Source organism: Strigops habroptila, chromosome 12, assembly GCF_004027225.2.
Source record: "Strigops habroptila isolate Jane chromosome 12, bStrHab1.2.pri, whole genome shotgun sequence".
NCBI classification, from domain to species: domain Eukaryota; kingdom Metazoa; phylum Chordata; class Aves; order Psittaciformes; family Psittacidae; genus Strigops; species Strigops habroptila.
The window spans coordinates 4035450-4052848 of NC_044288.2; the positions used below are offsets into that span (position 1 = coordinate 4035450).

The 17399-nt window shown below is 48.4% G+C and overlaps 1 protein-coding gene across 4 annotated transcripts in view; it reads left to right on the top strand.

Moving 5' to 3' along the window:
* Positions 1-12075, top strand: part of LOC115615792 (lethal(3)malignant brain tumor-like protein 3) — a 52144-nt gene extending 40069 nt beyond the window's left edge. For all 4 annotated transcript variants that reach the window (XM_030504382.1, XM_030504384.1, XM_030504385.1 and 1 more), the window contains 3 exons: positions 270-436; positions 4895-4957; positions 8309-12075. In XM_030504382.1, coding sequence (XP_030360242.1) covers positions 270-436; positions 4895-4957; positions 8309-8437 — 359 coding nt within the window. In that variant the 3' untranslated portion in view covers positions 8438-12075. The remainder of the gene's footprint in view (positions 1-269; positions 437-4894; positions 4958-8308) is intronic.
* Positions 12076-17399: the final 5324 nt, after the last annotated feature.

A 17399-nucleotide genomic window follows, 5' to 3' on the forward strand; every position in this document is an offset into this window, starting at 1 on the left:
TAAAATGCTGCAAACATCTTCTCCGTTAGCAGCATGACATCATTTTCCAGGGATGAAGCTAATGATAAAGCCTCCAGCCTGGCAATCTCAGCTTTCTTTTGCTTTCTCCTTCTCAGGAGGGTGGGAAGAACGCCCTGGAAGCTCAGTGTGCCATGCAGCAGCCCTGCCTGGCCGCCTGCTCACCCTGCCTTGCGTGACCCTCCCTCCTGCTCTGTTCTAATTGCTCCTACTTGAAGCCTCACTCTGCCTTGTCCTGTTTCCTTTTCCAGACCCTGACCTGGATCTCCAGCAGGCCCTCCACCAGTCCATCTTCATGCCTTCCCTGGCCTCTAACCCGACCCACCGCCTCCATCTCTGCTGGGAGAAGCACTGCAAGCTCCTGCCAGAGGTCTCAGGCCTCACGGCCAAACACGTGGCCAAATGGACTGTGGAAGAGGTGAGTTACCTGCTCCCTGTTCTGCTCTCTTGGGGTGCAGGAACGGCAGAGCCCTCCTCTTCTGGAGTGCTAGTTGGAAGATATCTTTATTTACTTCCCTTTTCTAGGGAATGCTCTTCTGTTTGCTTTGCTGACACAGCTAGAAGTTGTACCCAAGCCCCCTCATAAGTGAGGGGAAGGATCCCTGTTAACACTCAGGTGTCCATGGCTTATTTCCCTGTATAGGATTCCCTCCCTTTCTTCATTATCCCTTGATCTTTTAGTCCTCAGGCCTGAAACATGACTCTGACAGCAGACTCCTGTTTCTCCCTGATCTCCCTCCCCCTCTCCTGTGACTTTGCTGCTGATTCACTTTTACATTGCACATCATTCCCAACTGTGCATGCCCACTCCTCCCCATTCCCCTGGAACAAAACTGCCCACAGCCTGCCCTCGTTTCTGACAGAGGGAGCTGTGCAGCTGGGGACGTGTCTCTGCAGCCTTAGCTCTGGAGATGTCTCCTGTGATGAGGTGGCATGTGAAAAAGCCACTGTATTTTGTGTGCTGAGTGGTCGGGTTTTGCCTTAATGCCTGGGGCATAAATACTGCTTGTATCTCTGCATGGGAAATGGTGACAATTTGGATCCAGGTGCTTAATCACAGCCCATTTAATTCGAGAGAAATGTGCGGCGATGTTGTGCTTGCAAGGCTGGAGGTAATGTGCAAAGCAGGGAAAAGGTGCTGCTTGTCATGCTGCAGGGAGGATCTTCCGAGACTTGTACAAAGTGCATTTTCCCTAAGTGCCTCTTCCATCACAGGAATCCAATCTTGACTTTGCTCTTCATGCTGGAGTCCGGTGGGACTGCGCTATCACAGGAGATGGGAACCACAGCACTTGGGAGGGGGATAGAGCACTTAGCGTTGCTGCTTTAAAACGTGGGCCTTTTCTGCTGGTGGTTTTGTTGTTTGTGGTGGTTTTGGTATAAAAATGAGGTTGAACAAAATTCGTAGCGAGGAAGAAACAAAATCTCCCTGAAAGCTTTGCTGTTCTCATCCTCCTTTTGAGAAAGCTTCCAATGATTTTTCCAAAAGGCCTTTTAGAAAATCAATAAAGGCAGAAAGCAGTTAATCCTCCGACATGGAAATCAGGATCTCTTTCTCTTGGATAAAACATGGAGGCTGGTTTATGGAGGAAGTGAGCCAGAACACAAGCCAAATACAGTTTGTCCTTTGCCATTGACCTTTAAAGCAGGTGCTGGGTAAATTTAACCGGGGTTTTAGTTTGATAAGGGATGAATGGAAGCAGGGAGCACAGGGCAGGAATGCAGGGCACTCGAGATCCAGGGATTCAGAACCCACAATACACTGAACTGGGCTCTCTGCTGCAGCCTGAAACAAGGGGTGAACTCGGGCAGTAGGAGTGTGAGTGGCACATGAACCCCCTCAGCTGCAGCACCACAACGGGCTGGCTAAAGTCAGTACAGGTTTTGTCTTGGATTTCAGGAAAGTGGGATCTGGTTTTGCAAATGATGCTCCTCACAAATTCCCATAGGAATCTATTTGGCCGCTGTACGAGCACTTGCAGGATCAGCATGTGCAGTGGAATGTAGCCCCAGGTCTGGCAGATGAAAGCATCAGGGCTTTCTGTGCTGTAGTGAGTCCAAAGTAGATGTGATCTGTCACCATTTGAGCTCCTAAATCTCCCTATAGGGCAAACACTTGCCTTTGGGTTGTGCTTTGAACTCCGCTGCACAAAGGAGCCCGTTCTGCTGATCTGAAACAGGAGCAATGGGGGTGTAAAATTCCCCTTTGGTTGCAGACAGAAGAGCTGGTTTTATTTTATAAAACCCACATTAAGGAAAAAAAACGTTGCTTTAATTCTGTGTTGGTTGAGAACAGCTGAAATGGGAAAGCAGCAGCAGCATTTAGGGGCCCTCAAGCTAAAAATCTCTTGCTAACACTGAACAGAAAACAAGAGTAGTTACTTTAATGCAGCTTGGTTATTTATTGAAAGCTTCCTGTCATGTTCTCAGAGCACAGCTAGTGAAGGATATCGAATCACAAAAGAACATTAAGATGTGCTGCAGTTGTATTGTTCATTACTTAATCGTGCATCAGATGCTCATACCTTGGGGGGACCGTCCTTGTGCTAATTGCTCGTGGGTTACTGAATCCCAGTAAAACCCAGCTCCTCTCTGCATAGTCTCATGAGGTGTTGTCAGTTCTGCTGTAACTTGATGCTGAAGAGATGTGTGAGGCTTCCTTCCAAGCTGTCCCAACAACGTGGATCAGTACTGTGCTGGTTTCAGTACATCACACGCATCTGGGATCGCATCAGCACCTTCCATAGGGTTGCATGGAGTTTCCGAGGTGTTCTCAGAATTCCATAAAGCTCTTTTTCACCCTCCTTCCCTTCACTAGTGTGCACTTGTAGTGTCACACGCTTCCACCAGGTAGCTCTGAGCATTGAGGTTGTTCCCAGCAGGAGGGGCAGGCAGGCGTTCACCTCCTCAAAGGAAAAGCCCTGAGCTTCCCGAACCCCATCCCACTGTGCTCCTGAGCTGTCCAACACCTCTCCCACCCTCATCTTCAGCCCCTCTGGCCTCACCCTTTCCCTGGGCTTGGGGCTTCACTGTCACTGCTGTGGGAATGTGTTGGTTTCCTCTAGCCCCAGTGTTACTGTGTTCTGTGCACCCAAGCTTCCATTGTCCCTCAACTGCCACAGCTCGGTTTGGGGACTCTCCTCACCCAGCAGTGATGGGCCAGGCAGGTCACTGTGGCTCAGTGGAACCCAGGGTCTGGCTCATCCCAGGGACCTTCTCTCCTGTGTTCTCCTCTTGCATCCTCCTTCCCTCTCTCTTCTGTTCATAGAATCATAGAGGGGTTTGGGTGGAAGGGGCCTTAAAGCTCATCCAGCTCCAACCCCTGCCACGGGCAGGGACACCTTCCACTAGAGCAGGTTGCTCCAAGCCCCTGTGTCCAACCTGGCCTTGAACACTGCCAGGGATGGGGCAGCCACAGCTTCTCTGGGCACCCTGTGCCAGCGCCTCAGCACCCTCCCAGGGAAGAGCTTCTGCCTCAGAGCTCATCTCAACCTCCCCTCTGGCAGGTTAAAGCCATTCCCCTTGGCCTGTCCCTACATCCCTTGTCCAAAGCCCCTCTCCAGGTTTCTTGTAGGATAATACAATAATATTATATAATAATAAGGAATGGGGAGGGGGATTCAAAAGGAAAGCAGTATTTTGTTACTTGTTTATAATAGGAGATCTCTGTAATAATCCTCTATAACAGGAGATTGCCCTTCTACAGAAGAAAATGTGGAGTTGCTGCCTGATGGGGTTTAGGGGTTCGCTTTAAAATGGAGCTGTCCCTGTGAGCAGAAGATGAGGTGAAGCAGGAGAGGGATGCTCTGCTTTCAAATTACATCATGGAAACCATGGGAGTCGGAGCTGTTACCAAAACTGAGCTTTGCTGGGGCAGAGCAGAGCCCGAGGCCATGCTGACAGCTCCGATCCGCGTGGTCGGAACTGGGGGAAGGAATGAAGATGGGATCAGCTGGGGATGCAGTGGCACGACTCAAGAGCCTGACAATTCTGAGTTAAAGGGAAGCTTGTATTTGAGAGTGACCCCTCCTAACTGTTTGTGTTCATGGAAGAAATGTCACATCTGTACTAACTCACATGAATATGCTTCATGAAACAGAGCTGTTCCTGCAAGGGAGCAGCCAATTAGTGTGAGATGTTTGATCCGATTATGCCTCGATACACATCTTCTATGACCCAGGGAAGCTGCAGCTGGAGAAGACAATACACATTAACTCACCCTCTGCTGTGTTCACGGCTGCTCCTCGCACTGCTTAGTCTTATATAATGTAATTCCAGGGCTGCTTGCATGTCTCTGGGGAGCTTATTCCAAATGTTCACAGATTTCCTGCTTAGGAAGGTTTTTCCCTGATGTGAAATGTCAAAGGAAACTTTTAGTCGTTTAATCCTGTTGGTTCCGTGGGTCCTGTGCACCCAACCACGGATTAAATAAACCCCAACCTCCTTTGTGTGTTGGTAAACCAGCAGCACTCACTCACTTGGTTTATCTTGCCTCTTAAAGGCATGTCATCGTGGGACACTGTCTGAATTCATTTTTCTCTTCAGTTTTACTTCCCAGCAGTACCATGAAGTGAAGTTGTGGATGGGTTTAAAGTAGCTGAAACCATAGAGAGCTTTTAGTTGATGTTTTGTGAGGACCCTTTTGAGCAATGGAGAAGCTGGACTCTTACAGAGACAAGTGGTCATAACCAGAATACACTTTGCAGAGGTGTTGCAGCAACAACCCAGTGATGTTTTTCATATCTACCCTTCATTGATGGAAGAGCTTTAAGTGTTCAACATTCTTGTGTATAGAACTCTCATGCAGAAACAGGAGCTTTCTGCTTGATGCTATCCCGTTTTCACTGTGTTTCTCTTTTCTCCCATGTCATTCCAGGTTGTAAGCTTTATCCAGCGTCTACCTGGTTGCAAAGAACAAGCATCTGTGTTCAGGGAAGAGGTAAGGCAAGCCTGCCCAAATCCTGCACGGTGCCACTGCGTGTCCCATGGCAGAGGGATGGCTTGTACCCCATCACAGACTCATGCACTGACATACTCAGACTTGTCATTAAAGAGCCTGTGGCATTTGGGAGGCAGCTCCAGCATGGAGCTGAATTCCAGCACGGCTAATTGCATTCTGCTGCTTTAAATTTTACCCTGCAGTTCCAATCACCGAGCTTATGCTTAACATCCTGTCTTGGACTCTTGTGTGGTGGGTTTGGCATCATTATAAAGATGTCCTGTTGGAATGGTGCAGTGCAGATCTCATCTGCTCCCTCTAACAAGCACATGTGCCTGCTTCTCTTGGCCAGGCTGGCAGTTGTAGGGTTTTCCCCCCCAGGAATCATTGGCTTCCCCCATGGGCTGAGGAGAGAGCAGGAGGGGAACCTTCCCTTGACCAAGCAGTGACTGGGATATCAGAGCGTCTCCTGTGTGTGGTGTGTCCTGTCACTGCTACCGTGTGCTGGGCTGGACTCTGTTCCCTGCTTGTGGAGAACCACCACGGCTTCAGAGAAACCTCAGCAGGCACAGGATATGGCTGTCCTGGTTTTTAGCTCATTTCTTCAGATGGATCATAGACACTTGGGCTCTGCTGGATGCTTCAGCTTCCACTTACATTGCAGGTGTGACTTGGAGCATCTTTATGAGCCCCTGATTAATTGGCACAGATGTTCCTCCTCTTCTGTCATCACTCTACTGCTCTGATTGCAAGAGCTTGAGGGCAGGGGCTGCCCTTTCTCTGTTCTGTGTGGTGCTGAGCACACCCTCTGCACTGAGGAGAAGCATTGCACATTGCAGTGACTGGAAAGGGCAGGTTTTTAACAGATGACTGCTCCCCCAAGCTGGCTTCCTCTTAGGGTGAGTCAGGCTGTGGTGCATTTTATGGGGTTTATGTATCTGTATTTTGTTTTCCCTTGTTTTAAAAAACAGGAACACACACAAAATAGAAAGCAAAAGAAAGAGAGGCTGGCAAAAAGAACCATTCACAACGTAGCAATATTCTTTAATACTCTGGAATAAACAATATTCTGGAATACTCTTTACTTGAATATAGGGGGAATAATGAATTTTATTCAAATGAACCAATCTTTCAGTGTAGCTGAGTGTAAAAGGTGCCTCCTGATTTCTAATGAAGCTGTATTCAGAGGTGAGCTGGAACTAACAAATCTGCCTGTGAATCCAGCTACTCACAATCCATTTCATCTGGCCATAATTTAAACAGGTCCTGAACACCGTGACCACTTTCTGGTTCAGGGAGCAGCACAGCCACATCCTATTTCAATACCTTCCTCTCTGCAGCCTCCAAGTATGATTCCCAATGCCAGATGAGAGGGGCTTGGGTTGGTTTTCAAGTTTAGGCTCAACCCAAAGGGTCAGCTTGAAATTAAAACCCTTTCAGCAGCTTGGCTTCGGCCAGAGCATAGCTGTGAGTGAGGGGAGGGCTGAACTCCACCTCCAGTGTCCATTAGCTGTCATCAGGCCTTTGAATGCTCCTGGTTAGGATAAATAAATCCCTTGCAGCCTTCTCTTGACTGGGGGGGGAGAGGGAGAAGTTGCTGCTTACGTTAGGAACAAAGAGAACAAATTGTGCACAGAATTTTAAACCCCATCCAAATAAGTTGGAACCAAGAAAGGAATAATAAAGCACAGGCACTGATCCTGTGCTTGTTTCTAGGACCAGTTCAGGAAAGGTCTGTTTAAAAGAAGCATATTTGAGGCAAGGCAGTGAACACGAAGCGCACTAATAATATTGAGCTCAAAAGCATTTTGAAACGTAGCATTGTTTTCCAGCAGTTTTCTGCTCCTTTTGACTCTATTATTCAATTTAAGCAGCAGTCCATTTGTTTCAAGCTATTTTCACATGTTATTGCAGTAGTGGAGACTCCAGGCAGCTTGCAAATAAGATTTGAGGATGGTGTAAGGCCATGTGTGGACTGGGAGTGCTGCTGTTGTGCCAGTGTATGTACTGGGAGGTGAAGTAACTTGCTAACAGTCTCTTGTGTGGGTAGAGAGGGAGAAACCAAAGCTCTTGGCTCCCAGCTCTTTGTTTCATTATACATTGGTCCAAGTTTATTCAATGTATCCTCTTCCACCAGTCGTTGACGTCCAAAAAAGCCCTAGTTAGGAAGACTGTGGAAATAGAAAGAGAAGAATTGTTATTGTGGGCGAGCTGAGTGTCTGGTGGTATGTGCTGCACTGGTGAACATCAAGCGAGAGGATGAGACACTGTCAGTCTCTGTAAATGGACTTTAATGGAATAACTTAGGGAGACACATCGTGTTTGTCTGTGTCCATTAATCTTTGGCTTCTTCCCTGCAGCGTTTGGGGTTTGTATTAATTATATCTGGGTTGTCTCTGTGGATGTTCTTGTAAAGCCAAGTAAATTTTAAGCTCTTCTTAAGAATCCGATGTGAGGCTTTCACTCACTGCTCCATAGAGCATCCTGTATTTTCACAAGGCAGTATGTTTTTCTCTTGCTTCCTTTGAATCTACTCAAATGTTTCCTTGCTGATGCATTAGGAGGGTGTATATGTAAGTCCAGACGGTGACATATCTTTACTATGCCTTGTTTTATACAGCACATGATCTCTTTTACCATGTGCTAAGCAAGCCCACTGAATGTCACAATTTCACAATAGCTTCAGGTTTCCCCTTTAAACAAAGCCTTGTCTGTGGGCATAGGACATCCTGCTTGTGGGAGATGTTCATATCTCGGGAATGTTGCTTATCTTTAAGGTTTTTAGCAGAGCTGGCTAAAAAAAAGGAGCCCTTTGGCTTCTATTTTACCCTGAACAGTTTAAGAGGGGTTGAAGAGTCTCTGCAAGGACAGTATGTAATGAATGTACTAGGTAATGGTGATTTTACATTTCTAATCATTGTAGATCAGTGTAATATATTAATTCCTGGAGAGCTGCCTCCTGAAAACGCACGGTCTGGGTTTCCTGATCTCATTTCTGGCTGCAGATTGTGAATAGTCTGTAGGATTTTTGACAGTTGCGGGCTTTTCAGAGCAATTACAGTGAATCGAAGGTTTACTGAACAAGCATCTTCCTAATGGGCTCTCCAGAAGCCTTGCCTGCAGTTGGGCTTCTCTGTTTCTAGAAGGAGGGCTGGTAAGTGAGGTCTGAGACCCTTGGAAAAGGCAGCAAGGGGGTGAGTGCCAGAAACAGAAGGTTTCAGTCATCAGGCCAGTGTTTATGCTTTCATTCCATAGTTCAAAGCACGTTGTTTAATTGGAATGACCAGAAATGAGAATCCTGCCTATCTCTTGATGCTAATCTTCATCTTCTCTTGTGTTTCTAACCTTCAGCAGATAGATGGTGAGGCCTTCCTGCTCCTGAACCAGAGCGACATAGTTAAAATACTCAGTATCAAGCTGGGTCCTGCCCTGAAGATCTACAACTCCATTCTCATGTTCAAGTCTGCAGAAGACATCTGAGAAGAGCCCTTTGGCAGAGCCCCTGAGGAACTGTGACAGGGAACAGATCTTCAGCTGAGAGCATTACAACGTGCAGACTGGGACTCGGACGTATTTTAAGTAGAACTTATTAAAAGTATTTTTCAAGACATAAACCTCCTGCCATAGTCTGGAATATGGGGCAGCTTCACTTCCAAGAAGAGGATATTATTATATTTTGTAATTGAATTTGGGTTTGCTATATCAATCTCTTTTTGAGATCTAGAAGAAACCTCCGGTTCTAAGGGGAATCCAGGGGAACACTGGTGGAGCTGCAATAGCAAGAAGAAAGCTGTGAGTAAAGTGGCTGCTGTGTCCAATGAGAGTGCCTGAAAAGACTTGAGTTATCACCAGCATGTTTAATATATGTGTAAAAACTCTGAGAAAAGAGAATAAGAAAGTAGGAAAGAGACAAGAGCATCAGAAAATAGGGAAAAGATGCACTTCAGAGCAACTCAGCTGTATCCTTCAATGCCGTGACCCAAGAGATGCCCTTTTCAGGACTGATTTTTATGTTGTAGTTTCTCCTGCTGATCCTAACTGTACCCTTGGCTACTGCTTCCACCACAGAGAGGTAGCGTGGGCAAAGGGTTTCATCACTGATGGCTTGCATCGTTCCTGGTAACAAGCAAAATGTTCTTCCTTGTGTCACCAGAGTGGGAAGCAAGCCCTATGGAGATGGGCTTTGGGTAGGCAGAGATCTCTCATAAAGGTATCTCCCACAGGAGACAAAGATTTTAGCTATAATTCTTCCATCAGTGCTTTTGTGCAACTGCTGCCTGGACCAGGAGGATCTTAACAGCAAAATGGCACGATCAGGGGCACTGGGAATTTGGTGGGTTCATTCTTGTCCTCTCCAGTGTCAGACAAATGGTAGGAATGAGCTGGAAACGCAGCAGTGGCCAGTCTGTGTGTACAGATACACAATTGTTCCCAGCAACAATTTGCTTTTTATTTGAACAATCAAAACTCGAGAACACTCAGTGCTTCAGCCTTTTCAGCTCCGGGTGGACTCGGGTCTGTCCTGCCAAAGAGTCACTGTGCTGTAGCAGCAGGGTATGGCTCCACTAAGGCAGGCAGAGCACATGGGGAAGTTTAACTGGAGGGGAACTGGGGTTCAGACAGACAGCAAAACGAGGTGGGTATCTGTTCTGGAGCTCAGTTAGAGGCATCCTAGCTGGGGAAATCCTTCCCCCCCTTCCTTCAGAGCTGCCAGGCTGAATCCTGTCTGTGTGAACCATTCCAAGCGCTGTGTGTTAAGGCAGTCGTGCCATCAGCTCTGCCCATGGATTTCCATGGGTTTCTCGGGCACCTCCTGATGAGATGTGATCCATCTGTAGGCACCTCACACTCCCTCCTTGGCATCTTTGCCACCAGTGTTGTTGCTGCAGCTTCTCTGAGAGCCACTGGGAACAGAATGAACACGCTGTCTGTGACGCAAGGAACGCCCTTGATCTTCCTTCCCTCGTCACTCCATGTCCTTTGTCCAACCTTCCAGCTGCTGAGTAGGTCCTTGTGGCTTGCCTAAAGTGGTAAGTTCCTTAGAACTGTGAACAGGGCAGAATCCACACCACTGAAGCCATACAGTCCTGGATTAATACATAGAGCAGTTTGTCTTCTTGCTTTCTATTTTTGTAGATGTTAAGGAGTTTAAGCCTTCCACAGAAAAGACGTAGGGCTGGTGGGATATTTAACAGCTGAAACATTAACTATGAGCCAGGCAACGGCAGGAGGGTGATTTAATGCAGTGTTAAGCACTAGGCAAGGTATGAATTTGAATTATTAAACCACATTTTTAGTCTGATAACCAGGATATTCACCAAAGAGTCACATTCCTTTATCCCACTCTGCGCATCCAGCATCAGTGTAACAACTGGAATTGTAAGTGGCATGTCCTGGAGTGACACAACTCGCCTTCTAGGCAAAGTAAATTGTTCACTGACAACTGGAGCAGAGGATCTGTAGCTGGGCTGGTTTGTTCTGACTCTCCAGTGACCTGCTCAATATTCCTGAGCCCTTCCTTGCTCCGGTTTCCCCTCCGTGATGCCCAGTCAGGTGGGTGAGTGCACTTCCACCTTGCTCTTGTTCCTACCAAGCAGGTCCTGCCAGATTTTCTGTTTTACCTCCTTCCTTTGGGAATCTGGGTTGGGGGACAGCAGATTGCCTCCAGCAATAGACCAAAATACAACATTTCATCTCTTTTACTATATATAGATAGAGGTTGAAGAAAATTGGTGAAATAAGCAATGAGATTCCAGTCATTGAAATGATTCAAACAGAACAGAAATCTTTAATCTTAGGGGCTTCCAAGCCAGCTGGATCAAAGATGAAACTGAGTACTTGGAGGTTGTTCAGTGACAGCGAGAGCAGGGCTTTCAGCAAGGAGGAAGGAGGAACCCTTTTAGGGAGAGAAGGAGGAGGAATGTGCTTCTTGTGCCTTTTTTTGCAATCCAGTAATTGTCTTTGCAGAGCAAGCAGGAATGCGCACACATCTATTGCTGACTCCCTTCCCAAATATAGCTGTATTCGAACAAAATCAAGCAATTTCACAATAACACGAGGGCAGAAAGATTTCCAGTGTCTTTCTGGACACATTTAAAACTCCCTAACACTTACAAGCCAGACAAACAGCTCATCTCTGAGCCCCAGAACTTGGGAAGTCGCTGGTGCCGTTCCGCTCACTTTCACGTGGGGCTCGGCAACCTCTTTCTGCTGCCAGGCTCTGCCTGGACAAGCTCTGCCTTTCCTCAGTGCTGTGGGAGGCCTGTGTCGAGGTGAGGGGTCTGCAGATGCCTTTGATTGCCTGATGCCTTCTTGTCTAATTTGAAACATGCACTTTGAAGCAGAAAGCCAAAAGCTGCGGCTCTGCGGTGAGCGGCGCTGAAGCTGGTTCATGCCACCAGGGTTTCGGAGGCTTTCCTTGCGTGCTCAGTGTCCGCAGAAACCAGCTGTTGGCCTGACTGAACCCAGAAGTCACTTAGAAATAGAAGTCTATTACTTAGAAGCAACCCAGAGCTGTGACAGCTTCCCATGGGCCGACAGTGCAACTGGGAATTGTCAGTTCTCAATTTAAATGGGTCTTACTCCTTGTTTTTGTTCCCGTGGCCCTGATTTTGACATCCAGAGCCATCACGTTTTGATCCTTTTTTCTCTATTAAAATCCTTCTGTTCCATCACCAGTGATCATCCTGGTAATACAGTAGCAGCAAATTTCTGCTCTGGGTAATGAATCCCATTAAGGTCGGATGGAAACACTTGGCAATGCTGATGGCAAAACTCTACAACCAAAGGGGAAAAACCCCCAACCTTGAGCCCAGGGGATAAGCCTGTTCAGCTGGAGAAGATTTCCTGCCTGCTACTTTCCTGCCCTGCTTAGGGATTTATAGCACAGCAAGCTTTAAAGCTTTCGACATCCTCTCCATCATGCTTAGGTTTGGAATTCCTGGTACTTGAACTGGAACCTTGTGCCGGGAACTGGAAGCCGTTGCCTCAGTTCAGCCTCTGAAATGGTTTTGCCTGTTTTAAACCAAATCCTTGAGCTCTGTGTCACACTGGCCCTGACCTCGCGCTCCACCAATGCTTTCTTCTGGAAATGTGAATAAAACTAATATAAGTTCAAACCTGACTCGTTCTTCCCATGTTTGGGTCTGAGCAGGGCACGTGCTCGCAGGGAGGCTGGGCTGGCTCCAGGGCAGGCTGCCCATCATTGAGGTTTGGCCCCTCTTTTTCCTCCCCCTAAACCTGGCAATGGGAATGCAGGCAGTGGTTTCCACTTACAGAATGGGTTGGGTTGGAAAGGACCTTAAGATCACCCAGTTCCAACCCCCTGCCATGGAGCAACCTGCTCTAGTGGAAGGTGTCCCTGCCCATGGCAGGAGGTTAGAACTGGATGAGCTTTAAGGCCCCTTCCAGCCCAAACCAGGCTGGGATTCTGTTTATCTTCCTTAATGCCCTATTGGGCTTCTTCACTGTGTGCCCCACAGCAGTTTGAATTAACTCACCAGGGCATTCGCTTCTGCTCTGGCTGTAATCAGGTGATACATTGCAAACCGCTGTGCAATGAGCTTTCAGTTGGGTTTTCCCCCCAAACCAGGTGCCAGAAGTTTCCCTCCCAAGCTTCTCGGAGGTGTTTTACCTGCTCAGAGCCAAAGGGCTGAGGCTGCACCTTCAGCACATGCCTGAGCCGAGGGCAGGAGGGGACCAGGACACAGACTCACTGGAGCAGACCTTGAGAAACTAAGAAGACTGGAGAGCTGGCACCCGGCCACGGCTCCTGCACCATCCCAGCACCAGGGTAAACACTTGCTCTCATTGGTTTTTCCCTTCCGAGGTTCTTTTTGCTTCTATTTAAACCTCAGCTTGTTTGCTTTCATTCCCGTGAGCGGATCCCCAGCCTGCTGAGCTGGGATGCTTGTCGCACACTCAGTAACATCCAGTTCTACCTTTTCCTTGCTCTGTTCGTTCCCCTGGGATTCATGCTTGGCTGTGTCATTGCGCTTGTGATGCTGAATCTCACTGTGGAAGGGATTGGTTTTGAAGCAAGCTTTGGACAACAGAGCAGGGTCCATTCATCACTCAAATGCCTGCTTATATTTGCAGATTATTCAGCTCAGGCAGACATGGAATTTTTTGTCCCGAGTTCTCCTTGGGCAGGAAAAACCTGTAGTTTGTTTTTGGCCTGTTTGAATGCTGAGGTTATGCCATGGTCAGCCCTGACTGTGCTCTTTGGGACTGATGTTTCCCTCATTCCAAGGCCCTTGCATGACTCCCTAACGGGGTTTGGGGTCTCTGATGTATGGTGGAAGGGATGTGCCACCCACATCAGTTCTTTGCAGCATCCTTCAGCCAGATGTCTGCCCTCACGAGCCTGGCTGCAACCCTGCAGCCCAGCCCGAGCCACCAGAGCAAAGCTCCTTCATCAAGCCTTGTAATTACCCTGAGCTTTGGCAGCTGTGACTCAAGGGCTGCATTTGCACACACTCCTTTGAAGCAGGAGGGTGAACCCCTTAACCTGCATCTCCAGAAGAGACCTCATTCTCCTCTGCTTCCTCCTCCTCCTTGTTGTCGTCTCCACCAGCTCTGCTCTGTCGAGGACGTCGATACCCAGCTGTGTGTTGAGGTAAGAGCTCAAACCTTCACTTGTTGCCTTTCTTTGATGAAACTGCTTGGTTGTTCCAAGCCCCATCCAACCTGAGCACTTCCAGGGATGTTCAAGGCCAGGTTGGACACAGGGGCTTGGAGCAGCCTGGTCGAATGGAAGGTGTCCCTGCCCGTGGCAGGGGGTTGGAACTGGATGAGCTTTAAGGTCCCTTCCACCTAAACCACTTTGTGATTCTATGATTCTATGGATTCGTGCTGTTTTCCCATCAGGGAAGGTGTGACCTGTGCTGCTGACAGGGGATTGTGTGATTTTATTGCTTGCACAGAGCTTTGAGCTCCCTTTTGAGCAGCTCCTTTTCTTATTATCAACACTGATGTGAACATGGGCTAAAGGTTAAATGTGGCTGGTGGGGATAGAGCCAGCAACTGGGAAAAGCAGCATCCTGCCCACCTCCAGCACATCTGCACCATAAAACAAGTGACCGTCCATCCTCTTCTCCTTTGTGTCCTCCCTTGGTGGGCCCAGCAGAGCTCCTGTGCTGGATCAGGGGTGCTGCAGCCTCCAGAGCTGGGGGTGATGGGAGAGTGTTGGCCTTGGCTGGGTGGTATTTGCTGGGCTGAGCTCTGCTCCTGCCATCATCCAGCGAGAGGGGCTGCATCGGGGTGAGGGTGGCAACGATTGGGGTGATACGCTGGGGATGGTGCGAGCTGGCTGCTGTTGAAGGTGAATAGTGTTAGTATAGAGAGGAAAGCTTGTGCTGGAGCTGTGCTGTTCCCTCCATGTGTATCGTGAGACCTGGGGGGCTGCAGTGGGGCTGCTCTGGGGAAGGAGGTGTCTGTACCCCCAAGAGGTTCACCCATGGGAGGGAGCAGCGCGGTTCCTCTGCTCGGTGTCTTGTTAAATGAGATGGAGCTGCTGGAGCGAGGCCAGGGGAGGCCCCGGAGCTGCTGCGAGGGCTGGAGCAGCTCTGCTCTGGAGCCAGGCTGAGAGAGCTGGGCTGGGGCAGCCTGGAGAAGAGAAGGCTCCTGAAGGGGAGACCTTAGAGCAGCTCCTAAAGCTGGAGCAAAGCTTTTCCCCTCCGGGCTCAGGTACCCGGGCCTGTGGCTCTGGGTTTTGTTATCCCTGGCAGTAAGTGGAGCACTGGGAAGCTGTGGTATGTCTCTGTGTTACAAAGCAGGACCACACAACTCTTCAATGAGTCTCTCTAGATGGTTTTTGCACCATCTTGAACTCATCTCTCTTATGGATGGAATTGGAAGAGGCCAGAGAAGAGGCTTGAGTATAAATTTCCCCTTTCCCAAGCATGTCTCTGCTGCTGGGCGATGGCTGAGGGAGGTTTTGCTCTTTGGTTTCAGTAAAAAACCTTTGAAGCATCTTAATTTCAGAAGCAGCACAACAGTTGAAATGATTTATTTGATTTTTTTTCCCCCCATGAAATGGATTTTTCCCTCCTCCTTGTGCTGTGCCAGAGCACAACACACTGAAAGAATTAACCTAATGAGTCTTCAGAGCTCGGTGCCACCTTCTCCATTTCTCTCCCTGGGTTGTTTTTCCTCTCTCTGGTCCTGCCTGCTCAGCCCCGCTGCCCCATGAAGCTCTTTCCTCATCCATCAATTCTTGCTGCTCTCCCACCATCAATTGTCTTCCCATCCATGACATGGGAAGACACACATGCATGAACCCACATGGGCTGCAGGCCCTTCCCATGGCTGGAAAGTCCAGAATAAGTAGGAGCAAGTAGCACCGATTTCACCCAGCTTAAGAGAGACCAGGCAACGGGCAGGAGCCAGGATGGGGTGACCCAAAGCGAGTGGGAATCCCACAGCGCTCAAAGGAGGAAGACTTCTGGATGCTGCTGGGATCTCTCTGCTCCTGTGATGCTCACCAGGCTGGGCTGGAAGGAGAAGTGAGCATCCGAGATGTAGCTGGTGCGAGTGGGAGAGCGATGCTGGTGGTGGCGTTGCTCATCTCATTGCAGCACCCTCACAGCAAGTCTCCAGTGAAGGCGGCTCTGGGAATGCTTTCCCAAGGGATAGGGAGGCCCCTTGCCCACCCTCCTCTCCATACATCAGCCAAGAGGGTTTCCATGTGTTCCTTGCCACCTTCCCTGCTTCCCCAGGAGTTTGCAAAAGCCTGTGTTGAGCGACCCATTTGGAAGGAAACTGCCCTGAACAACTCGTGAACCAGGCAGTAGATAAATCATTTACATTTCAAATAACTAAAGCAGTTCTGGCTTTGGATCCACACGGAGTTGTGTTCCATGTTATCAGTTTCAGAGTGAGTCATTTTGTTTATATACCCAGGCAGTTTCTCTTATAAAATGTGCATGAGCACTTGATGTAAGCAGGGCAGGAAGCAGAATCTTCTTCTGTTACTATTGCAGTTATCCCCATGATGGAGCCACCAAAGCTTTTCTCTTGCCCTAAAGCCAGTGCTTGTTTCCATCTATTCACAACCAAGCTCCATTAAACACCCCAAGTGATGCCATTGATAACATTATTGCACGTTGCCACTGGATGTTGCTAAGAACTCTGTCTTACTACACATGTAAAACCTTTATAAACTTGGATCTGGAGCTTCCAATCCTGGAGCCAAGGAGCCTTCTTGAGGTAGGATAAAAATACAGGGGTTTGCCCCATAACTGCAAAGAAAAGGGTTGGACGTGAGCACAGGCAGTAACAAAATGAACCGTGTCCTCTTGTAGCCACTAAGAGCTTGTGGTGATAACCAGGAGGAGCATAACATGCTAATACCCCTCAAAAGCAATATCCACCTGAGTTGGAGACTCCTGACATGGCAGAAAAGGTCAACCATGAGCTTTGGCTCTCACCAACACCGGAAAGGTATTGTGCTTAACACCCAAGCCATCGGGGTATTGCAGTCTTTATGGTGAGGTAGTGGAGCTTCTGCTAGGTGCAACTGCCCACCACCTCCTCAGGAGCTTTCCACCACCCTGGTGAGATGGATGTGATGTTTCTGCATGAGCTGCAGCGATAGGAACATCTGAGAATATGTGTTTAAGTCCTGGATGTTAGGAATTTGGTAGAGGAATTCACAGAGGAATAGGATGTAGTAAAGTGAAATCTCGGAGCATCTTTTGATCTTTGGAGTCTTCAGCCAGAGCAGTAGCAGCGGCATCCCTTTAAGAAGACACGTCTGGTTAAGATCATCTACCGCTTCCTCTGCAACAAGGTTTAATATAGGAGACCTCCCCTTCAGAGACGCAGCTTTGTTTAGCACTAAAACTGATTAATGACTGGAAGGGGTAAAGAAAACCAAGTCCTCTGTTGATCTCATGGGGTATGACCTGCTATGGCAGAGATATGGATGGTTTTACCTTCTGTTACTCTCATCATGCTCTCCTTTCTCCGGCAGAAGCCAAAGAGCTTCAGACTATGAGGGACTGTTGTGTGTTGCTCTTGCCTGGTTTCAAGGTAGAGCATCATCCAGATGGGTGCTGGTAGCTACAACACAGAGCATCAACTGCTCAGCTTGAGGGCAAGTGAGGACAAAAGCTCCAAATGATCCTGTTTTGCTGCACGTGAGTGCTGTCTGCATTCATCCCTTCTCCCTAGCACGCAAGGGAGAGGGGGAAGTAAGGTGGGGTATGTTTTATGTGACTTGGTGTGGTCCAGAGATACATAGGACAATGTCAAATGTACGATTCCTTTCAACTGGCATCACCCTCCAAAAGCTGAACTTCTCCTCCTGAGGCATCTCTGCTCCTGAACCGGACAAAGGAGAAGAAACCAGCATCTGTGGAAGTGAATGAATCCTGTTTCTTACCCAGCTATTTTGGGATCGGATGTGTGGAAACGCTGACTTCCCCCCTTAGCTCTTGGG